General features: G+C 41.3%; 1 protein-coding gene across 2 annotated transcripts in view; it reads left to right on the forward strand.

Annotated features, from left to right (window-relative positions):
• LOC119651391 (probable G-protein coupled receptor Mth-like 1) overlaps nt 1-25,950 on the forward strand; it is a 304,680-nt gene that overhangs the window by 126,855 nt on the left and 151,875 nt on the right. For both annotated transcript variants that reach the window (XM_038054972.1, XM_038054973.1), the window contains exon 2: nt 13,063-13,141. In XM_038054972.1, the coding sequence (XP_037910900.1) occupies nt 13,063-13,141 (79 nt within the window). The remainder of the gene's footprint in view (nt 1-13,062; nt 13,142-25,950) is intronic.

Below are 25,950 nucleotides of genomic sequence, written 5' to 3' on the forward strand. Positions count from 1 at the left end.
CGTCGGATACCAGTCGACTCAGCTGTGAATGAGTACTTGAGTCAAATCAGGGTAATAATCTCGGGCGAGCGCAATGCTGACCACATTGCCTCCTAGTGTACCGTTACGGTCTTGAATGAAGTGCTCTAACACACTTCAAGGCCCTGATCCAACATGGATTGTTGCGCCAACGATTATTATTATTATTATCTTTTAAAGGATAGGTACCCAGACCGTTCAGGCCTGTTGAATGGTTGTGATGGATATCGGGGTGTGTGGAAGGACTCCTTTATCTCTTCGTTAATTTCGCTTACTACTTCACGAGGATCTGTTCTGCTACTTATAAGGTGCAAAATCATTCATTTGGCAGAATTCACTATTTGGATACATCCTTTTCTTCGTTCCTACTGGTTTCGCCTTTGTTCGTTATATTATTCTTCCTTGATTAAATTTAGATTAACCTTCATGCAATATCTTTCTACCCCCAGTCCATTTCCTCCTTTACTGGATTTTCTATTTTTGCACATTTTGTGACTGCCCGTAGTCAAATCGTTATTCTGTTCTTATTAGGTTCCTATAAAATATCTAGATTTCCTTTGCAGTTTTTTTTTGGTTTTTAATGCTTTCTTCTCGAATTTTACAACCAATGAACATTTATGCCTTCTGTTTGCTAGACGACATGGGTACTTGACTCGATCTCGTTCAATACAGCGTATGCAGAAACTATTCCTATCCTACCGTGATATGGTATGGAGGTCAGTTATCGTCAAAAATCTACTCTACTATTGTGAATTGTCCAGACCCCCTTCTTTTATGCGTAGCCTCCACAAAAGAGAATATTACAACTCAGTAAGTCCCTCAATGGATTCTCGTTACGTCGACTACGCTCCTAATTAATCAAATGGAAAATGTAGCTTTGGGTATACTTAGTTAGCAACTACTTGACTGTGAAATCGTGGAAGCGGATCGATGAATAAAAGCATAAACTTGAATTGCTTCAAGATTTTTAGCATCATCATCATCATCAACGGCGCCACAACCGGTATCCGGTCTAGACCTGCCTTAATAAGGAACGATTATAATATATATAGGCATATATTAATAACACCAAGTGCCAGTTATGCAGGTAGCAGCTTTCGCCGTTGCGCATGCTCTGTGTTCTTCTCTAAATAAAGTTATCATCATCATCAACGGCGCAACAACCGGTATCCGGTCTAGGCCTGCCTTAATAAGGAACTCCAGACATCCCGGTATTGTGCCGAGGTCCACCAATTCGATATCCCTAAAAGCTGTCTGGCGTCCTGGCCTACCCCATCGTTCCATCTCCGGCCGAGTCTGCTTTGTCTCCTTTTTCTACCATAGATATTGTCCTTATAGACTTTCCGGGCTGGATCATCTTCATCCAACGGATTAAGTGACCCGCCCACCATAACCTATTCGGCCGGATTTTATCTACAACCTGATAATCATGATATCGCTCATAGCTTTCGTCGTTATGTAGGCTACGTAATGGTCCATCCTCATGTAGGGGCCAAACATTCTTCGGAGGATTGTTCTCTCGAAGGCGCCAAAAGTTCGCAATTTTTCTTGCTAAGAACCCAAGTTTCCGAGGAATAGATGAGGACTGACAAGATCATTGCCTTGTACAGTAAGAGCTTTCACCCTATGGTGAGACGTTTCGAGTGGAAAAGTTTTTGTAAGCTGAAATAGGCTTTGTTGGTAGCCAACAACCGTGCGCAGATTTCATCATCGTAGCTGTTATCGGTTGTGATTTTCGACCCTAGATAGGAGAAATTATCAACGGTCTCAAAGTTGTAGTCTTCTATCATTATTCTTCCCGTTTAACCAGTGCGGTTTGATGCTGTTGGTTGGTTTTCGTTGCTGACGTTCCCACCATATATTTTGATGTGCAGTCCAAGATCTCGCGTCGATGGCCGCCTGCTCGATCTGGATGAAGGCAGTTTGTACGGCTCGGGTAGTTCTTCCCATGATGTTGATATCGTCAGCATAGGCCAGTAGTTGGGTGGACTTAAAGGGGATGGTACCTCTTGCATTTACCTCAGCATCACGGATCACTTTCCCGCGGAGCAGGTTAGAGAGGCCGTATGATAGGGCATCCCCTTGCCGTAGACCGTTGTTGATGTTGAATGGTCTTGAGAGTGATCCTGCTGCTTTTTTCTGGCCTTGCACAGTTGATGCCAATATTCCAACAGTTTTTCCATCACTTGCCGCACAGAGATCTGATCTGTTGCTGATTTGCCTGGAGTGAAGCCTCTTTGGCATGGGCCAATGATGTTCTAGCGTCTGGGACTATTCGGCCTAGCAAGATAGCGGAGAATATCTTATAGATGGTACTCAGCAACGTGATACCTCTATAATTGTTGCACTGTGTGATATCTCCCTTTTTATGTATGAGACAGATAATGCGTCTTTACCAGTTGTCAGGCATTGATCCGCTGTCCCACATCTTGAGCACAAGTTGATGAATAACTTGGTGTAATTGGTCGCCTCCATATTTATGCAATTCGGCTGTAATTCCATCGGCCCCTGGCGTCTTATGATTTTTTAGCCGATAAATTGCACAGATCGTTTCTCCTAAACTTGGTGGTGCCAGTATTTGTCCGTCGTCTTCAGTTGGCGGGACCTCCAACTTGCCGATGTTCTGGTTGTTAAGTAGCTCATCAAAGTACTCAACCCATCGCTCCATTCTGTCGGAAATCAGATTTCCCTCTTTGTCTCGCCAGGATGAACATCGAGGTGTGCAAGGCTTCATCTTGCTGACTTGCTAGTGAAACTTGCGCGCCTGTACTTTTCTAGTTCGCAGACCTGTTGGTTCTCCCAGGCTTCCTTTTTCCACCTGTGAAGTTGCTTCTCCGCTCGCGGAGTTCGTGAAAAGTCTCTGCACACGCCCGCGTTCTTTGAGAAAGCAGCATTGCTCGGTATGCAGCATTCTTCCGTTCCGTTGTTGGCTGGGGGCGTGAATGTTAATGAGGCATATATTTCTAAGTTTGTCTCGTTTTTAGGCGTGGGAGACTCGCCTTCATCCTCCTCCGTCTGCAGCTTTTTGTTAAGAAAGGGCTCCCAGCGGTCACCACGTGGAGGTGGTTTGGTAGTAGAGCTGTTGGTGTTGGTTCAGCAGGCGTTTCCCAGGTTTTATGCTCATTGTGGGTATCAATACACGTTTCTTCACCCTGGGACCTATACTACGCTTTGAACAGATTTTCGTTTTCGAAAAATACGAGTAAGTGAAAATATAACAGCATCTGATACCCATTGTATTAATTGTTCTATAAAATAAATTAAACTATTGATGAAATGATCATTTGAAATACTCACATTTTGTCCGTTGTTGACTACCCTTCTTGATATTTGTTTCCTGTTAACCACGCGATTTATTACAATGTTTACCCACCCTGAATTTTCAAGGTAAATAAACATATTTATCAATCCGGTGGAAAGACCCGAGGCATTGCTTGCCTGCATATTAGCAATTGCTACTTCTGAATTGACCTAGTTTCGTATGACAAGGCAGAGGCAAACTCATCAGACGCTGCCTCTTCCTTCTCTGGAGTAGCGTGATCGATGATGGCTACAAGTGCTGTTGGTTCCGAATATATGAATTCAATATTCCGACATGGGTATGAATTATAAGAATTGAAAATCGTCGAAAATCGAACCTTGTCTAATTTGAACCGAGACAACTGTATTTTTGTTTTGGGATTGAATGCATACAGGCTAGGAACTCATCGCCAGAAGGGCAACAGCAGGCACTTATTTTGAGGAGTGAATTACTCCTTCCGCTTAGCGCACCCTAAAACAAAAATAGAGCTTTTGGCTCAGCTTAGAGCAGCCAAGGTTTGAAGCGGACAACTTTCGGTCGTTATAATTCATGTTGGGTTTCTGAATGGCCATAAAGGCAAGTTCACTACCACGGTTAACAAGCACTCAGGGATTAAGTTTTTAATATTTAATGGGTTTAAGCAGATTCCTGCTAGTGTAAGACATAAATTTGGGCAGACATCTACAATTGTAATTTCATCCAATTTTTGTTGTATAATACGTTCTTGTATATATGCATATGTATTTGTGCAAAGTGCCTAATGTGCGTGTCGAACATTTTTTCAGAGCAGGATTACCAAATGAAAGTGAACGCTTAAAATGTTCTAAGAATTTCTGACTTGGGAAATAAATAAATTGACATTGCAGGGAAGCCTTTGGCAGTTCCAGAGATGTCTGAACTTAATCATCATTTCATATATATCCATAATTGTCCAGTTGAATAGGTCCCACTAGCTTCACTTTCACCGTTTATTAGATAGTAAATCGCGCGCGTCTATTAGATAGAATTGTCCTCGTCTTACTCATATGCGTGCGACTCTAATTGAATACACAATGACTATCTGACAAGTAGGCATCAGAACTTTAGGAGACATTGGACGTTCAAGTGTAATTGTACTCTAATAATTTCATTGAATAGGCTTCACCATAAAAGTAGGAAAATACGGATAATATAATAAGTATAGTTCGTATAATTCTAAACACAATTAGCATCCAAAACAACGAAATTAAAAATGATTACCAAACATTTTTCTTCCAGTCAACTACGGTAATCCGAATACTTCAGTAATAATTTAATAAGCGGCATTGCCATCTTCTCAGCGATGAGTTCCCGTAAAACCTTGAGATCTAATTAGAGAAAATTTGAAAACAGAATCTCAAACTAGTCGAAGGTTATCCCAGATACCTATACCGAAGCCTAATTATACTTCTGTCTTCACAATTCAAAAACAAATTTGGTAAAGATAACAACATATTTCCTATCTCATTCCCAAAATTACGGCGAACAGTTACATACGTAACCCGTGCACACCTGATGACCTAATAATTTATTTCCCGATCCCAAACCTTTGGAATCTGAGAAGAAAGTCAGATGCGGAACACCAAATTTCTGCCACAGTCATTCGTATGTACAATGAAAAGAAATAATTTTTATTATCTACGAATGAATATCTTTTCTTGGCGGTCAACATATTCCGTTTTCCGTAGAGATGAATTACAGTGCTTCTTTGCGGGATAGAAGGTCGTCCCAAATAACACAAAAGAGGAAGGTCTTATTATCTGAAAATAAGCACCCAAAGTTTTTATGACTTGAGAACCTGAGTTATAAGGTGAGATTTATGCGTACTTTTCTTCTTGTGCTTATCTTTTAGGTCGGTAATTCTAGCGGTCATCCAAATAATACGTTCTTATGAGGTAATCCAAAAGGTGCTCCAGGGTGGATCATATGAGAAGCATTTATAAGGCTTAAAAAGGTCAGGTGGTGCCTGGTAAAATATGATTCCTATATGTATATCAATGATCGAATTGAGACCTAGAACACCTTATGTATTGCTGCAAATGGATTTACCTGTATCTTGCATGTACTTAATTGCTTCCTGCTTAAACTCTTATTCATATAGGCTCCGGTGTATTTTTTATTACATCCCCCAATTATTCATATGCCGTGGTGTGTTGTCAGTATCCATGGTCTCAGTTAAGTTATGATGAGGCTTATTCTTGTATTCTTGATTCTTGTGAACACAGATTATAGGAACGGAGCCCTTTTAAGCCTAGATTAATTTTAATTATCATTAAAATCTATGGCTTCAGTGTCGTTAGCGATATCAACTAACAAGTGTGTAACTGCAGTATTAAAATGCATTCAAAGACAGCCCGTTTAGTAAATCACACTGAGTTTGTTTAATTTGTCTCTACTTGACTGAAAAACCAGTTTGCCCAATATTAAACTTCATTTGAAGAGACCTTGATTTCTATGGGGAGATAAGCTTATACGCACTTTGAGTGCACTTCCTATGCGGTAAACGTATTCATTCGATTAACTTTGTCAGAACGAGTAGTGGGTGTTGGACATACTGTTCAATATTCTTGTATTCGGTCTAGGGTGGTGTGGTTATTTTTGACAGTTTATTAGAAACAATACTAGAAATATCATCCCTTAAAAATCTGGTACGGAGACAAAACAGAAAAAAAAACACTTGCAACCAAAAAGGATATTCAAACTTTAAAAACCTTAAAAATCTACTCTATACCCTAGCCTAGGTGTCACTGGCTTCACCCTAAAATTAAAAGTCTATTTCAGGTCCCCAAAGAATTGTTTACTTATTTTCCACAGCCAAGGCTTAGGTAGAGTTTGACAATCGTAAAGAGAGTGTCTGAGGGTATTTCTCTCCTGTACCGAGCCTAGCGGCATGGTGCCCAATAGGCCAGTGCCCCATACAACCCGTTGTAATCTTGTACGCATTTGCGCACTTCCCGCCTCAAAAATTCTCGTGATAGGGTCTTGTCCTGGCAGAGTCACAGTTTTCTTGACTTAGCGCATGTGGTCGCCTTTCTGTATTTACAGTCAATGACTGTAAAGTATTGCGATCACTACTCACAGTCACGAGCCGTGAGACTATCAAGAACGAAACCTTGATTGGCCAGTCCATCAGCCTCCTCATTTCCCTTTATGCTCCTATGACAAGGAACTCAGAGAATGGTAACTTTCAGTATGCCGTCCAGACGGTTTAGCATATCTCCGCACTGCCACACCAGTCTAAAAGATGTTAACATTGAGTACAAAGCTTTAATGGCCGGTTATACCTCCGCTTCGAACACACTGACGAATCCTGGGAGACCGAGCGACTCAGCTGTACTGTGTCTATCCGAAAATACTCCCCCTCTGGTCACGCGGACTTTCTTTGTTCTATCGGTAAAGAATGTTGTGTCATAACCTCGCAATCCATCGCCGGTCTCCCAGTCTGCCCTGGTAGAAAAACTTAGTGAGCTTTTGCTCTTGAAGATGTGGTACTTCGCCTAGTATGTTACTACGATTGTGGGTCTTCACTGTCCAGCACCCGGAGTCACGTAGTATGTCAGCACTGCACACTGCCGTATATTTAATACACAGGCCCAAGGGGAGGAGGCGCACATTGATAGCATCTGTGTGGCTAGAATGTGGAGTTCCAATAACACCTGCACATGTGGTTCTTTGAATCCTATCTGCTTTGATGTTATTGTATTTTTTCGCCGGCCACCATCGAGTAGAACCGTCATCATAATATCACCTCGGCTTTGATTGCATTTTTGCCGTGTCCGCATCTTCCAATCCTCAGACCAACTTTGGCGCTACCTTCATATTTCCACTCATAAGGGAGTGAAATATCTTTGACACTAATATCACCAAGTCGTTGGAATACGTCAGTACTTTCACCATGCTCGAGTCCACTGTCAACCAAAGCACCGAAGACACGACACTACCCTTGGGCGTCCTTCTAATCACAGCTCTGGTCAAGTAACTACTTCCCAGATCAGATTGGATTATCCGTTTTCAGCATGGACACTATCCATTATCTTAAGCACCTCTCCAATCCTATTCTGATTTGAACCTCCTTGATTAATTTGGTATTCAGGTTGCTGAATGCTTTTTAATATATCCAGGAAGGTGGCGAAGGTATGCTACTTGTAGTATAACGACCGCTCAACGATGCTAATTATCTCATCAAGAGCGATTCCTGTAGATTTGTCTTTGGTGTAGACATGCTGGGATTTTTCGCGGATTCGTGATTGTGTATGCCCGCCTTTAGTATGAAAACCAAACACCCGCGTCTCCAGTAGGGTATCTGAAAGAAATACAGCTTGCACAAATCTCTTCAAGCAACGACACAATCCTTGCTTGCTGTTTTCGGAACAGAACTGACGCTATACCGCCTGAATTCGGAGATTTTTATGTAGAGAAGTTGTTTACAGTCCATTTCGGTGATTATCTCACACGTTTGGGGCTGCACAACCTCCAAGCGCACTTTGGCTCGCGGTTGTCCTCTATGGTGCGGACAAGGTGTCTAAAATAATAGCTGAAGCTTCGCCGTAAGTTTACCTCCAGGAGCCCTACGACCTTTTAAGAAAGGACATGCTCCTATGTTGCCTGGCTAAAATGTGAAGGATTCTCGCAGGCTAGTTGATGCTTTCATTGTACTCACAGTAATCCAGCCAGGATGTTGTTTCTAAAGAAGACCTCCCTGGTCAGTTTCGTGAGATTGGATAGATCTTCGTGCCACTATGGTGGAAGTATCGTTTTGCTTCTTCTTCTTTTTCTAAGCACGAATTCCTAACGGCGATTTCGGAAGCCTTTTCCAGAGTCCAGACCTTTGGCTCAAGTTTTGGTTTGTTTTGATGACTTCACCAAAATTCTTTCAGTCGAAACACCTGGAGCGGTTGGAAAACTTCACAGCGAGATTTACACTGAAAAGTATCCAACTGTGATCCGAGAAGGATCTCTGATTAGATATTGTCCAGTGTGTGAACGTTCTCGTTTAGTAGGGTCTTAGTAGAATCTGCCTCCCACAATCGCAATTCTTCTATATAGGGCTCATAAAAATCATCCACTATAGGCTGCTCTAACCTAGTGAAATATGATTGATTCTGATCTGTACAGTCAGGGGGTTGAATGCAGAATTAAGAAAAAGTGATTAGAATGAATAGAAAATGTCAAAATGTGATTAGAAGTCGGCAGTTCATTATTCCTCTAGAAGTTTGGTTTGGAGAATGCGCGTCATTACAATATTGGGTCGTATTTTCTCGTCAGAAAGTTGCCTCCATGCAAGTACCTTATTTCACCACACCTTCAAAAAGCTTGCCCAACTCTCGACTTCGGCCAGCTTGACATTCTGGCAGGCCGCTCGCTGTGAGGAAGAATTTCCATAGAGTGTTAAGCCATCTTATTTAACAGCGTAACGCCAACATGTCAGTTCTTAAAACTGAACAGACTTCTCTTTTCGGTAGAAATTTATTTCACTTTTGTTTGCGAATATAATGTCCAACTCTGCAAGGAAAATGGGGGGGGAGGGCTTTCTTTGGTTTTTCTAGCGGTCGTCAGTAATAAAGGCAGTCGGATCTCAGGGTTAAAATAAGACTTGGAGGAGTGTAGGAGCACATACTCCGCCTACCAATATAAAGCTGCCTCTTGCAACCCAATCCAATCTGGTATGGTTCTGGCGTAAGATATTGCGGTAGCACCAATCTTGTCTATGATGCATATATCGTTGCAAAGATTTCTATAGGATTCACTTCGAAAGTAGTGTAGAAATAGAATTTCTGGACGACTTCTCAAAAATTGAGGTAGAACTTTATTTCCCAGTTAACATCTAGTTTGGTCCTGAAAATTTGGTACCAGTAACAGTGTGGCCATTGTTTAAACTCTCCTATTCTCGACAGAACACGGATTCGAAGTCGTATGGAACACCTTTTATCCTCGCAACAGCTACTTTGAACGGAAAATTCAATGTCGATTTACATACTTTCGCGGAGCATTCATACATGGTAGGACCGTAGGGAGGAACTCCCGGCCTATAATGAATAGAAATCCTTTTATATTACAAAAATATATATATCGACTTTTGTTAAAGTTTCTATTGCTGGTCCCCGAGAAAACTGACGGTCCGTTGGCAATTACCTCCTTGCTTTCCCCCCAATAGGCCTGGTCGCGGTGAAATCTAAGCCGGAAAATGCAAAAATTTTTGGCATTTGAAGATGTAAATCGATTGCGTGGCATACCGCTTTCTGCTGCGCATTCTTGGGTATCAATCGTTTCTAATGACCGTATTTGACCAGTGCGACAAATTTGCTGTTTTATTTCACAATATATTTTGATAACACCGACAAGGAATTTATTAAAGTTTTCTGAATAATTCCGAAGAAACAACTAATTATTAAAAATTAGGCGATGACGGCTTTACGGTTTCTTACCAGAGCAGAGGCAAATCGTCTGACGCTGCATCACCTCTGCCCTGGGAGCAGCGGCTCGCAGACGTTGAGTGCTCCTTTATATAATTCGCAGAACACGACTACGAATTATATTGAGCGCAAATCCGCCTTATTGACTAGAGCTTGGCTAGACCTGAAAATATTTTTTTGAGAATCCAAATCGTAGTCTGTCCTTGTCTTCAACATATTGTCTAACTGTCCTGCTGCAGCAAAATTTGTAGAGAAAAAGGACATTCGAACACAAACCCGATATTAGTGGTCTAGTTGATTGGAAAGCGAAACTAGCGGTGGGGTCCATTATCATAGCAAGAACAACGAATCTTATTTGATAAGTGGAGACTTCGGGAATTATCTCGCGCATCCGATCAACAACTTTCGTTCCTATCTATTGCCGTTGCCCTTCGACTTTCTCCGTAAATAATATATTCTTATTTTGAGAATGATGGGGTCCTAAGTCCGCATCAACTTAATGCTGGACCGATGCGCCAACCAAATTCATCATTTAAAATAGTATCAGGCCATCGTACTCCGATGATATGACGCAGACGGGTGTTGAAAAAGCCATTGGTGGTGACTTTCCATGGGCTACTTCACTAGTAAGTAACAGCCTCAGCTTGATCTTGGTGTTGAGAGAACTCCATTCCCAGATTTTTGATAGGGCAGCGAAAACAGATCCAGCGCTATTAATGCGTCGGGCAACATCCAGTTCGGTGCCACCATCAGTAGAAACCATTTTTTCTAGATATGCAGGTCGATTTATGCCTCGGATGCTCTGCCCATTAAGGCAGATAGGGAGAGTGCGATGTCCCGACATACTGACTTTGGTTTTGTTGGTGTTTGTCTCCAGTCCAACTCTACTTGCATTTTTTTCCAAATTCAAAGTCATTTGGCCAGGGTTCACGACCCAGTAAGAGAGAAAACAGATGTCATCGGTGTAGTCGAAGTATTTGAAAAGAGATGTCATCGTTTATTGAATTCGGCCACGTCCGCGGGACAAGGCAGCATAAAGAGCGCCACCGATAGCAAGAAGAAATTATATCAGGGACAAGATGCTACCTGGCCGATTCAACTTTGGACCTAAAATTCCTCGGAGATTGTGCTCGGCGCAACTGATTCATAGCATTTTGTATTTATTTCCCTGTTCTCGCTGTATAAAGCCTTCTCGAAATCGGTGAAGCAAATCTGAACTCGTGCTCTGTTCCCAAAATGATCTGTAGGGTGCTGATGTGTCCCGAAGGATTGAGAGCGGAAACCAGCCTGTACTCTGTCGATCAAGCTGTTCTATGATGCATTCCTTTCGAAACGGGTGCGCTTTTTGGAACCTTAACGATCATCACTAATTCCGGAATTAGGAGCTGGTGGAAGACCGCTAGGGCTTGAGGCTTTAATGCGTTTGAATGCATTGATGGCCGAGGCAAATTCTCTTTTACTTGGAGAAACAGTCTGTCGCATGTTACGGACACTAGCCATCTCATTCACAAAGTGTGCACCACCGGATGTGGTACGATTAAGAATCGTGGTGAACTGTTCCTTCCACTTCTTCATCTGCTCTTCACCGTGTACAGTCGACAGTTAATGTCCTTCACAGGATCATCAAACGATTTACGACTTCATGCAATTTCTTTCGTAATGCAGTATACATTTCTGAGATCATTCCGTTTTGTGGCATCTTCCGCTTCCCGTACCAGCGCAATAACAAATTTGCTTGTGTCATGGCCTGTCATCCTGAACTTTTCCGGATTTCGCACGGTATAGGAGTTCGAGAACGTTATGTCCGGCATCACTCGCAGTGGTCAATAGATTCCGCGATCGGGACATGGCCGACAACCTGTGCAGCACCCGAGATAAGAGCATTTTTGATGGCGGCTCAATGTTTTTCGATATTCTCAGGCGGATTACTCAATGTATCTGTCGTACAGTCAGCAAGATAGTTCTCCCACTCTTTACCTGGACGGAATCTGTTTGAAACTGACTCTCAGGTCAAGAGCGCACATCTGGCGGTAGTTGCTAGAACCACCCCGACACCGGACCTGCATCTGTTACCACTCGGCTTTTCAGAGTACAAAACCGCATTGCCATTAGTGTGGCAGAGTCCCATCATTTTCCCATTCGCTTATCCCCAGAATATCTACCTTGTACCATTGATATTTGCGGTTAACTTGGAGAAAGCGAGTATTTTTGGGGACCCTCGATACCCTTGTCGAGGAGGGTGCGCAAATTCCGGAAACCAAAGATAGTGCGTGAAGTCAGTCCCTATTCGAGGCGTTATTGACGTTTCAGTAGGAATAGGGTTTCGAAATTTGCAGGATGCTAGCTCACAACTTTTTATCTCTTTTAGTCGCCTTTTACGACAAGTAGGGTGGAGTTTGAGTGAATTTTTCAACCCCAACTCACAGAGTACAGTTTGGTCAACTCTCTGCTAAAGATCGGTTAACATTGCACTTTCAAAAGTTTGAAAAGGTCGTTATGGCGTCAACTTCTGTGCAAGTAGGTTTTGCTCGAAAGCAATAATAAGACTAGTTCTCTAGATTATAATCATCAACACCCTTCCAGTGTTTTTGTTGCTTGGTCGATACAACTTCACTTCTGGTTTTCTACCCTTAAAACATTGTCCCTGATTCATCTAAAAATGATGCCGCTCATACGAATGAAATGAATACAATAAAGAGTTCATGAAGCTTTGACTTGTTGCAGAGTAATAATTGTTAAGATCTCCAAGTTGTTCCTAGGCAGCAGATGTACTTCAGAGGTAAATCACTGAGTATATCATTTTTCAACTTAACTCTGCAACGGATGGCTGTCTTTCACTTTGTGCATTAAAAATAACAGAAATTGGAATTCATTTTGCCTAAAACATTTTTCTACCAATAAAAACATGTGATTAACGAAAAGACATAATTATAACTATGATAAGATCGCTTCCCTATCTTTTGATCTTGTTGGTCTCATCTTAGGAATCATTTGATCCAGACTCCTCACTAGTTCTTAACTGTCCCAAGTAGAATATTATTTTTGGAATTATACATATCTGAGCGATCATCTGATGAACTCTGTGTTGAATTTATGTTGTGTTTAACGTTTTAAAGTCATGAATTTTGGATTAGATGGAGCTTAAGCGAAACCACGGAAACCTTATCTGGTTTCCATGTTTTTGTATCTCTAAAGCCATCATAAAGCTACCTTGAAGTATGGTTCAAGTTATTAGTGGCTAAAATGTGCATTCTTGTTCCATAGAAGCCTCTTTAAGTATTTTTTTATTATGGATTTTATTTCTATTTTCAGCCATTCTCATGCACTTCTTTTTCTTGGCGGCATTCTTCTGGCTTAACACAATGTGTTTTAATATTTGGTGGACATTCCGGTAAGTTTATTGATCTACTAAACGTTCGTCTAAGTATACAGAATTTGACAAGTTCCGACTTCCAAATTTTCCACATCTTTGATGTGGCAGAACGAAAAATTGAAACATGTACACCTACTTCATTAAAACTTTCGTAAATACTTTAGTTAAAAGCTATCTGAGTTAGCTTCAGGCAAAAAAGAATCTAAATTTTCGCGAGAAACATTCGAATGATTATAAACTGTGGTCTAAAAATAGCACTGCGAACATCAAATTTAGTCTCGAAAAAATGTATGAGAATCATGATTTTTTGATGGATTATTGCGATAGGATTTTTGTTTATTTTGGACGATATTGATGGTATTCAGCTTAGATATAACATTTTTCAATAGATTTTCTTGAAAAGATATTTTGGGATCCCGGCAACTGAAGCAAATAAAGCCAAAATTCATAAATTTCTGGAGGCTTGATGCTAAATATCAAAAATGTTTGTAAAAAAAATGGATTGGCGCCATATATCTTTGAATTTTATGTCGTTTTCTTCTTTTGATATTCCTAATTATAATTTGGCTGAAGGCGATAATAAACAGAAGATTTGAATTCAGAATTTGACAGATGGTTGACATTATATCGCGTAAAGTTTTCAAGTTTGTGTCAAATAAATTTTTGATTTTATAAACAGAATATAATAAAATACGATTTGAAATTTCAAATCTCAGGCGAGAAATGTGTTTTCTGCGAATTCAGGGTGGAATGCCTTGAAAAAAGGCGGTCCATCAGACGAATATAAATTCGTATAACCGTAGGTTTCACATAATTGTCACTCATTGGCGTTTTAGACAGAAATTAATGATTAGCTGTCAAAATTACATTTGAGATCTGTTTCAATAACAACTCAGTATTCAGCCACATTCATTATTCTGCTGGGAAAGGAATTTACCTCTCTTCTGAGTGCCTCCAAATGTTTCGCAATTATACATCTGGAGGAAGCAAACCGTAGCAAACTTCCGAATACAAAGTTTGTTACTGAATAACGGTCAAATAATGTCTCTTGGCCGAAATCAGTGAGTGTTTTTTATCTTATCTACGAATATTTCATGGTGGCAACTATAGTTCAACTCCTGCCAAGTTAACATTCGTGGTCTCCTGTAGGACAAGAAGCACAAGAAATCCGGAATATTCATACACTATGTTCCTTGGTGCAAGAAATAAGAGCGAGTTTTCCCGCACCCGTCTAGACTGCATATCTACTCTGTGGCCGATCTTCCGTCTCGCATAAGACAAACTTTTCGAAAAAGATTCACCAAGAACTCAGGCTTATATATTTCAGGCACTGCATTTTGGATTCGTTGACAAATTTAGTGGATCATATTTTTTTTCAGCCCCGCTGTGTCCAACTTCTAGTGGCTTTGTAGGCTTTGGTAGCTTTTTCCGCTGGGCGGAAAATATTCCTTTCCTTGAGATTGGTCTCTGAGATTTTGCCAATTTTTTTGGAAGAATCATCCACATCTGGAGCCTCTTTGTGTGGTGCCGGGAAAGCGGTTTAGAACGTATATCTGGGACTTTTGCAAAATGGAAATGAAAGGTACTCTTCAAAAAACCTCAACAATTTTCAAAATCCTGCTGGAATATTGAAGCATGGAACTGCTGAGTATCAATATACTTATGCTCTGCACATCTGCTGCAGATGGTGAATTTCAGAATTTTGGGAGACTGTCACTGTAAGAAATTGTGCTACTCTACCAGCCATGTGTTTGACCTCAGTTTACTCCCTAAAGGCGTGGATATTGAATGCTGTCCACTGATTCGAATGTGGGTGTGGATCTATAAAAAAAATACTGCATTAGACCAGTACAGGACAATAAAGAGAGAAAGCTTCAGGCCTTTGAAGTTTATGGACATTTTGCACGGTAATGGGGAGTTTATTTCAGGCCCAGATGTCTCGAATAACCGCCTGAGAATACTGATGGGCATTGAGCAGCCGTTGAAAATATTCTTTCCTCGGGTCCTACCGTAGTTAGTCACGCACATGGGGGGGTTGCCAGACCTGGCTGACTACGGAATTATGAAAGCGGGTCGATGAACGGAGGAGATTGAAAGCTCTATTGCTCGCGGCGAGTGATAGGTATATGACACGCTCGAGCTCCGATACCGTGCGAAATCGTGGGAAGTTCAACGTAGTTTGCAAAGAGGAACTTTTTATTGCGATGGCTAGGAAGGCAGTAACTACTAACTGATAGCAATAATTTCAGAACTGCATATATACCGCATCACGAAAAAATATGGTCGGAAATCTTTCGATGGTCATATGAGGGATGTTAACAGTTGACTTCTCATCTACGATAACGAGCCGTTGACGAGGCAGAAGAAATACTTTACCACACTTCTTATTCGTATCACGTCCGGCGAAGTTCCGTCTCTTGTGGATGAAATGCCTAGCCACCGCAATATGCGGATAAAACCTGCTCCTCTAAGAAGAGAAGGGAAATCATCTCGATCATCAATCCATCTAGACGGAGTAAAGCCGCTAGGCTTCATGGTCTTCCCACAGAGTTACTCATTGCTGCATCTGCAGATCTGCTACTTTCACTCTTACGCGAAATTTTGATCTTCGCCGCGCAACTAATAGCTATTCGGAGTTGAGTTTTATTGGTGTCCGGAATGTAGAGGCTTTAGCAAAACTAGATTGCCTCACGTCTTTTTGCTAGTAATTGTCGATATCTTTACGAATTTTATTAATTATTTTCTTTTAAGCTGGCTAAGTGTTGAAGAATCAGATTTGGACTACGGTCATGAACCTTTATTTTTTTATGGATGCGTGGAATAATATGGGTTTTCCTAGCCTAGTAAGGATATTTCAGGCAGGCAGACGAATTGTGGGTGAGATGACGGAGGCCATTGTTATTCCCTCACCTCAAAATCGATCATTACATTTCAGTGGTGGTGGTCGATATCCAGCTAAACTTTAAAGGACACTTGGAGTATGCATTAGAGAAGAGAGGAAATACTAGTTCATCTTTAGTAAAAGTGGTGACTAATGCCGAGCAGCCAGATTATAGTCGCTGCCTACTCATCGCATGGGCAGTAAAGTTCAACCTGTCACACTGGGCTGTTGTTGACCAATTGCTCTGACAGTGTGCGTCGCGTATTAGATACCATCGAATGATATATGTCATCGTGGGAATGATTTCTATGTGTCTGGTAGCGAACGGGTCATACTATCTACATCAGCGATGCGAGGTGAATTCGTCCGAAGTGACTTTGGAGTTGCTATAAAGCACTGCAATGGAGTTGCACAAAAGCTGGTTGTAACGATGGTACAGTTTCAAAATGAACCCAGAGAATAATCCCGTCTACTTAGGAATGGGTTCAGCGGAAACTGAAGGATTACATATGGGATACAATATTTATAGGAAATATTTGTATCATTTCAGATCCTCCTCCACTTGTCCGATTTAGGAATGGTATTTCTTGCTTTGCCGGAGGTTGGGTGTAACAGTCATTACATGAAATTTGATTGATATAATAATTTAAATTTCGAAATGCTTCCTCAATTCTTGTCAACTGATAAATCCGAATGAATGAAAGTCAAACATGCGGAATTGTTGCAACGATTGGCTTTTGCAATCGGCAGACGGAGTGAACTAGTTATTTTCATCCTACCAACCAGGACAATATCGTGAAACAAATTAGTTTCCGGTTTTCGAGCTTATCTTCTTCAATATGCAGAGCTCGGTTTTTTCGGGTGACCCTTGTGTGGTTTTTTGCGTCGCCACACCACCGCAATTCATCTTCGCTTTACTTTCGACTTGTGCATTGTTTTCCATTTTACTGACACCTGAACTAATTATTCTTCAAAAAAATCCAAATATTAGTCTATCACACTGTTTCAGTCAGTCATATTGATTTTTCAGATGCAATTGTCAAATTTTTGTTGATCCTAACTTCTGATATTGTCAATTTGCCACTGATGTAGGGTTATCATTTACGCAGTGGCATTTCTGATCAACTGACCGTCTGCTTCAATAATTTTGGTTGGGACAACATTAGTAACTGCCGAAACAACCAAAAGACCAGCCGAAGCATGCTGGCTTCATGCACTAGAAGGTGATTTGAGACCCTCTGGACTCCATCCAGGCCAGCCCTTTGAACGAACAAAATGGCGGGATCGATTAAGACAACAAGATCGTGTTTATAAACGGGACAAGAAGAAAAAAAAGAATAATACCTGGCGCTTTACTGGTTTTGTAGTTTTACATAAATAACTCTCATCTTCCTGGATTAGATTAGACAAAGTGGGGGACTATCGTTCCAAACGGGCAGGTGACTTAAGGTCACTTAAATGCCCTTTAATGTATATATATATATAGTGTCCGGATAGCTGAGTGGTTAGAGCACAAGGCTGTCGTACGGAAGGTCGCGGTTCAAATCTCGCTGGCGACAGTGGGATTTGTAACGTGATTTGACGTCGGATACCAGTCGACTCACCTGTGAATGAGTACCTGAGTCAAATCAGGGTAATAATCTCGGGCGAGCGTAATGCTGACCACATTGCCTCCTACAGTGTTCTGTAGTGTACCGTTACGGTCTTGAATGAAGTGCTCTAACACACTTCAAGGCCCTGATCCAATATGGATTGTTGTGCCAACGATTATTCCCTGGCGTACCAGGTTTATCCTCACCTGAGTTGCAAACGCAGAGCTGCATGCGACCAGGCGCGTGTCATGGGTTGCGGATAATGACATGACCCACCGGGTCAGCTACGAATATCGCAAGTTAATCTTGTAAATAAGTAGCCGCGGACAAGCAGAACGTTTCCCTTTGTGTTCGTCCTCCCTTACCGATTCTTCCCGTTCAGGGGGAGTAAACCTCCTTAACAAATCCGTAATCCGGGGTGAAGGGATCGACGCGCCTATCGGATGAATTGCAGTGACGTTACACTGTATTTCAGCGGCTCCCCTCCAAATACCTTCCCTACCTTTGGAGGTAACCATGGGGCATTGCAACATTGGGGCTCTGTTGCAGGGCTGACTGGTTCCCCATTACTCGTGGGAATAAAATTGGGGACTTTGGTTTAAATTCTTTAAATGGGACCCCAGGGACACGAAGACAGTACCCAACACGGTTAAGGGTCGTTCAACAACATCAGAGCGGCTCTTCGCCCTTGGATGTTTTGGCGGTTATGCCGTCAACCACCAGGGACGGGAGACCTAGGCGTCGTATGGTTTGGACGAACCAACTTAACGAATTTATCGTCCGCGCCTATTACCGTGTCACGGATTTGGAACGGAATCCATCAGGGTACAGACATCGACTACATGACGCGTTCATAACCCGATTTCCGGAGCTAAGTCATGTTCCGGAACAGAACGTCGTCAACCAGTACCGAGTGATCGTGAATAACAACCGAGTTGCCTTACCAACTAGGCAACAAATCTTCCAAGAGGTTTCACTTGAGCTCGGGCTGGAGTCATCAAATTACCGGACTAGTCAAAGGAGTAACACAAGTACTCCACCTGTAAGGCACTCCATGAATCCAGTAGTCAGGAGAAGCTTAGTAACTGGGGATGTCGACCCAATTTATAATGAGGCTTTGGCCGCATTCCAGGTCGCATTCACAGAGTATGCTGAGATTCTCCCAGACGCTAGGCCAAGGATCCCAAAACTGAAGTTTACTTCGGCAACTACTAACATCATTGCTGCCGTTGACAGAATTTTGGCTGATCGTTTGGCTAGCGAGATTACTGCTACAGAGGTTCACAGCCTGATCTACGTTGCAGCTGCCACGGTTATTCGTCTCCATAACGAACATCTTAGAGCGAATAACAGAGGTATGCGCAGAAGGACTTTACCGTTCTGGGTGTTTCGACTCAACAAAAGAGTCGAAAAGTTGAGAAAGGAAATTGGTCGTGTGACGCAAGCACTCCTTGGAAATCCATCACTAAGAGTGCACAGATGCGTTGCGAACATCATTGGAAACTACCATCTGTCCAATGATATGCGGAAATGAAACGAATAGTCTTTTCAGACCGCGGTAAAAATTCTCTCTGACTTTGCTCTCTTTACGTTTAAATCCAACTGTGTTCCGTCTCCTATCAATAATCTTATAGCCAATCTATTTCGATTCCTTAACTGCTAATATTCCTAATTTCTAGCTACTGTTAGGTGATCCAAGATTCTACAATCCAAGGATATAGTCTATTGTTCCTTTAGGCGTCGTTCCCGTGGTGTCAACCCAGTCTCTAGCTTTTTATTCTACCGTTCTGCCTTTTATGGATGCCGGATTTCAAGCCCATTCTGAAAGGTTGTTGCAGCTCAAATCGTGGATATCACATATTGACGAAGATAAGATTCAGTTACAGAGCCTGAGATGTTTATTTCTAGATGGCATATCTCGAGATTTAGATTGTTCCTCGATCAAAAATTGCGGTCTTTGCTACTCTTGATCGCGACTTGATATGTTACACAAAGTGGAAATGGCGAAGGGCGCCACATTGGTATCTTATGATTTGTGCATCAAAGTTCGCCAAATCATCTTTCACGCTAGCGTTATTTATACAGTAGATTTTTCCGAGCTTATACTATGTCTCCTTGGAAGTACACATTCGTTTCAATTAAAAAGAAGGTTTGATCTTTCCGTTCGCGCCGATTTTGAATTTTTCTATACGGATAGGAGGTTGCCTCCTTCCTCGAATAGAACATTTGGCTTTTTTGATATTTCCTTACATCGAAGAGGGTGACTTTTTATCTAGGCCTTCTAACTGATATCCTTTGTTGAAAGAACTCTCTGATATATTCCTGTCCAAACTCAAGTCGGAAGGCCACTATCATACTGCAATACGAGTTGGGTGGGTAATATCTCAGAAAGAAGGTGGGGTGGAAATTGTGCTCCATTTATTGGCGAGTAACTGGTAGTCCTTTAAGTGAATAATTTAAGGTGGTCGTCTACTTTCGACCTTTTTTGGGATTTTGCATATTTCGAATCTTGATTTGTCAGAAGGATTGACTCTTCAATTGTCGGCAAACCATACACAACTCTCTAGATGAAGGAGGAGAGCTCTAGTTTTGTTATGTTCCATTTTTACAACGTTTATTAGTCCAAGATCAAAGTTGATTTTTTCCAAATTTTCAGAAATTTCAAAATCTGCTTCGGGAAAACATTGCATAATTTTTCAATTTGATGAGTTGTCTCAAATCAAAAAATGACCGAAGTGTTGGCCTATGGCGCTTCTGAAATGACGAGGTCAAGGACATTTCAAGGTAGCAGGAGCGGCTATTATTAATTTTTAAAAATGAATTTATTAGCACGAAGGATATTAAAAAGTTCCTTCACAATTAATTCCGGAAAGTTGTCCTGAATTTTCGGCTCTAAGGTAGAAAACCCCTCCATCTTTCAATATAGTCGGCCACTATTTGTTGTATTTTTGGAATCTGGATTTAGTGACTTTTCCTATACATATCGATTGCAAACCTATTGCGGGAACAAGAGAATGGCATGAAAAATGTGTTAATTGTGATGTGAAACATCACACTCTTAACTCTAATGTAAACTAGTCGGACATTGTGCACCATTACACATGCAAAAGTTCGTGTTGAATTCAAACTATCTTTTCTACTAAGAACGAAATGGCCTTTCCTTATTCGAAAAAGTCAATTACTTTTCCGAAAGCTATCGAAGTAATCTGTGAAGGGATGGGACTTGAATTGGTTTAAAATACATAAAATCTTTTGTTCGACAACAAAAGATCTCGTAAATCTTCCTAATTGGAATACAAACAATGCCCCCAATACACGCGAATATTGCAAATTACAGGAAAAGCTCGTTGATTGCAGTGACCCCCATCATAAAATTATATGTTCATGCCTCTGTATCTTCTTTTCCTTATTTTTTGTTTCCCACTTCCATTGGTCCGAGTCCTTGCCATAAATCCTAATGACTGTTTGTATGTATGTGATTCTGTAGTAGCAATCATTAATCCCCTTGTTTGGGTTGACTGCACTACTCCATGTAATCACCCTTAAAATATATGAAAAAAAAAACAGGAGCGGAGGGAAGCAGCAACAGCAGAAATCGGAATGCACATAGAAAAAGAAACCGTTTCCTGTGGTCCCATTTCGACTTTTGACTGTAGAAATAGGGTTACTTGTATGACTAGACTTACCACTGTATGGTTTCCTTCAGGACTATAATTTGCTTCAGTTTTACAAATGGTTTTATTTTTTTTTTCGAGACTTTTTTTTTAATCCTGGACTGCCCGTAGGTTTTGCACTCATCATCATGTAGGCGATTAGTTTTGCATTTATTATGGCTCCATTATCATATGTTTTAGGTAATGAATGTTTTTTTGGGTGGGACTTGCCACAAGGGACTAAAAATGTCTGTCAGTTTTGGGAGCGGATAGATATGCGGGTGTTATAAAAGGGGAGAATAATATATTATTTCAGGAAATTCGTTTGGGGTGGGGGGCGTTGAAATTACAGTGTGTTGCAAATATTTGGATTACTACTTTGTTGCATTCTATGAAGGGGTTTGCGTGAAGCAATCTGACGAAAACGTACATAATTCTGGCAAAAACACTCGGGGAAATCGCATCACGATAATGCTTCCCCTTACTCCTGGTTGTTCGTTCAGCCCAAAGCTTGACGCTTTAGGTATGAAACGTTTTGTGGGTCTCTTATCTAAGTATATTTCGATGCAGGGTGGTTCCATTTGTATAAAAGTGCGCATTAAGTATATCACGATGTGTTCACTTAAGTATAATTCTCACATTCAAAGCGTGGTGCCTTCGGATTTATACGAAGGAGGTTCGTTTAATCTACTGTGACTTTGTTGATTGTAGCTGAGTTTCCATCAAACTTTCCAGTATTGTTCTCAATTTGTGGGCTATATCAATGTAAGAGTGAATTCAGGAAAAGATTTACAGTAAATTTTCAAAGTCTAGTAACGTACTATCTTCATTTGAGTAAATATCAGATTTTTTTAGTTGAAAACAGGTTCTTGAATTGAGTAGCCACTTTTTAATCCTCGTACTCTCCTGATTTGAGCCTATGCACAAAATAGGACCTGCTTCGGAAAGTACCATTCGGGGTCTTTCATTTTATACCCCAAATGCTTTGTTTTTATACTTTCTTCTTCAGCGTAGCAGGGTTGGTTCAACCAAGTAGATGCGACAATTTTCCTAGTCATAGCGCAAATTACATGATCATACCATCGTAGATGTCTTTCTCGCAATTTTTCTATAATGGCTTTTGGATGTTGGATACCCTCATTTCGAATGTGATTATTGTGTGTTACTCCAGCACAACAAATCTTTGTCGCCGCAATCGATCAATTTTTTTTATAGTAGGCCAGCGCTCGGGATCATCGAGGGCTGACGACACTATGGTACACATTGAATTTGGGAGGTTCTTTGCTTGCTTTCAATCGACAATGACATTTTCTCTCAAATATCTCGATTGCGTTGATGACATCTGTTTGCTCACTCATCGGGTCATAGACCTTGGCCAAATGGTTCTGGATTTAGAAGGAAAGACAAGTAGAGTTGGACTGAAGATAAAGCCCAACAAAATCGAAGTTCTCAGCCTGAAAAGTCATCGCATTCTCCCTATCTGCATTAATTCTTCTTCCTGTGGAATCTGTAGCAACCGATTTCTTATATGATCCGCAAGAAGCATTCTTTTGTGCAATTTATCCAGTCGGAAAAACCACCTGGTTGAAATTCATCATTCGCATCGCGTTTCGTTTACTGGACCTTGACCAACAATATTGCTACAAAAGTGTCTTCTCGCTGGTAATTTCACTAGCGACATAAAAATCACCATACCCATGATTTGTTTTATTTCACTTTTTGTTATTCGTAGTTGTGGTCCTAACTTCATGCACGGTTTGATCAAAAACGAACGAGAAGTTGGATCAAGTTTCAAAGAAAAGGTGAATTCAATGTCAAATGCAACCTTGTGTGTAACAAGAACAGTAACCAGATACATTTTTTACCTTTAATTCTTTCTTTATCTTCAAAATGAAAAAAGCTTCAAATCAATGTTATTTTCTTTCTAAGAAATGGCACTACCGAATGCGCTCTGAGTGTGCAAAAGCCCCTATGGAACTATGGAAAGGCTATGAGGAAAATAAGAACGAATGCATTTGATCACCTTGAAAAATATTGACGCTGTTTGTTTACCTAGCATTTGGCTGGTTCGCTCTCGCTGGCAAACTGCCAGACCTACAGTTTTTAAGCTTGTGTGTGAAACAAAACCTTATTAAAATCGATTCGATGTCTGTCCGTCCGTCTATCCGTCTGTCTGTCATACCCGTTTCTGGCTGGCCTCATTGTCACGAAAGCTGGTGAGACCGTGTGGTCTGTGGATCCTTTTACATTCAGTATGTGGCGCCATTTGGTGTTGAGTTCAAGATGAGGCTCGACATGCATGCGAAAGGGGGGTGCAAAATTTCTTTTTACAGAATGTGACCATATGAAATTCATGAAACTATTCAACCGAAAAATTTGAGAAAAACTTAAATGAAATCTAGACCTCCAAATACATCCCGTTTCCATATCTGCACAAATGAAGTTAATAATAGTATATAAGCATATTTTCGAAATTTTGCCCAAAACCCCCCATAAGTTCATGCTAGAAGTACAAAATGGTGGTTGGCACGTGTTTATCCTCCTCACTCCCGACCTATATATAGACCCTTTGCCCATTTCTCTGTACATTTTAATTTAATACACAAAAAAGGCAACCTAGACCTGCAAGAACTTTGCTGATAATAGTAAGATTTCGTCCAAACTTACCATTATCCTACTTTATGTTATTTACATAGCATGCTTACCCCAAACCCCAAAGAAGAACTTATTACTATACTAAACAAAATAAATGGTAAGGTCAGAGAATGATAAACAACTTATACTTGAAGTTATTTTACTGAAATAATACTAATGGTAAATACCATCTAATCTCTCTTTCCCATAACAGATTGGAGAAAAAAATGTATTCAAATCATTAAAAGTAAACGTTTCATAACAATTAATAATATCAGGGCATCCACCGTAGCGAACGTGTCATGAAATGAACAATGGTTTTTGATACACTGATACACTGACTGTCTGCACGCTGAATATTGGTACCCTCGCTGGTAAGACGGAAGAAAGGGCTCGTTGGACGAGACGCATCAATATCTGCGCTCTGCAAAGAAATTCGACGTTGTTGTAGAAAGAGCTGTGACATAGGACCGGAATGACTACTCAACTCTCTATTAGCCAATGCCCTCAATAAGCGGGCGATAGTGATATCTTCGAGAGATCCCGTTATGTCAGTAAATAAGTCGAGCACGTTTACGTACAAAGTGATGAACTTCCGCGCCGGTATTACCAAGTAAACACCTCCCCACCGTTAAAGAGCTAGCCTGGAACATTATTTCGAGCTAGCTCCTTAGCTCTCTCGCCTTGGGGAGCCTTGAAATCAGGGAATTCCTTTCACCGACGGGATGGGAAGGGAGGAAGGAAATTGTTAGTTCAAGGAACCCTTGACATCCAGCCCTTCCATCAGTTGAGCTCTATCTTCTTTTCAGCAAAAAGAACCCGAATGTATTGCGCAACACAAATCCATCTGTAAGCACTTCTCATCATCTCTTTACAATGTTGTCTGGAGAGAGAAATCCTGTACAAGAAAAGAAAGTCTGATGGCCACCGTCCATAATCCCATTGTAAACCACACAATCGGAAGATCATGTCTTCTCAATCTTGTGTAGGTAAAACTGAAAACCTGAAAAAGGGAAAGAAATTGTTAGTTCAAGGAACCCCTGGCAGTCAACCCGTCCGTCGATTGAGCTCTATCTTCTTTGCAGCAAAAAGAACCCGAATTTATTGCGCAATATAACTCCATCTGTCAGCACCGTCAGCATCTCTTCTACAATGTTGCCTGGAGAGAGAATTCCTGTACAAGAAAAGAAAGTCTGATGTCTTCCCAATCTTGTGCAGGTAAGACCGAAAACCTCCATGCCCACATAGAAACTGGTTAAGAAAATATTCAGCCTCACCATGCTTCCAATTCAGCCACGCACCTAAGTTACCAAGGAAGTGCACATTCCATCTGCCTCTTGTCTTTTGTCAAGAAAGTTGGTAACCATCTCTTTTGCCTCTTCTCAGCTGGTCTTCTATATAGCTTTACGCTCCTTCGCGTACGGGAGTCACTCTCGTGGTGACAATCACGACCGGTTTATAGACAGTCCGGTAGGCAGGGGTCAGCGGCAAAACTTCCTGTTTCTGTGCTTATGCAAGGTTGCTCAGAGGTGGTGGTGAGAAACACGGGGCAGCAAGCTTGTCGTTCAAACCAAAACCAAGTGGCCGAGTAGAACCTCCATAGTGGTGGCACCAGCCGCTGTCTTCACTTTGGTTTGCTGACTGTGATGTAGTAGGCGAATGCGAATCAGACCCGAGTCTGCACGGGGACTCATTTGAAGTGGCTAATGGCCACGAAACCTTAGTAGGGGTATAATTGGACCATGGCAACCGGGATAGCCCTTGATTTCACATGTTTCAGGAAAATTCCTGTGTCATATGCGTTCAGCTCGATGGTTGCAGTTGGGCCCTGTTACGGGGGCTGCAGCAAACAGATACCTTCCGGGTTCAAATGTGATGTTGACTCGCCCATGTTGCCGTATTCCATAGTTCGTTAGAAATTTAGGTAGGTCTTGCATCCACAAGTATGAATAAACTGAGCCATGCACTAAGTATAGACTGGTACCGCTCCCATTTCGATCACAAAATCAATCCGTGTCTTAAGAAGACCGTGGTATTATGTCCACGGGATAGGTACTCACGTAAAAC

The sequence above is a fragment of the Hermetia illucens genome, chromosome 3 (genome assembly GCF_905115235.1).
Source record: "Hermetia illucens chromosome 3, iHerIll2.2.curated.20191125, whole genome shotgun sequence".
Lineage (NCBI taxonomy): Eukaryota > Metazoa > Arthropoda > Insecta > Diptera > Stratiomyidae > Hermetia > Hermetia illucens.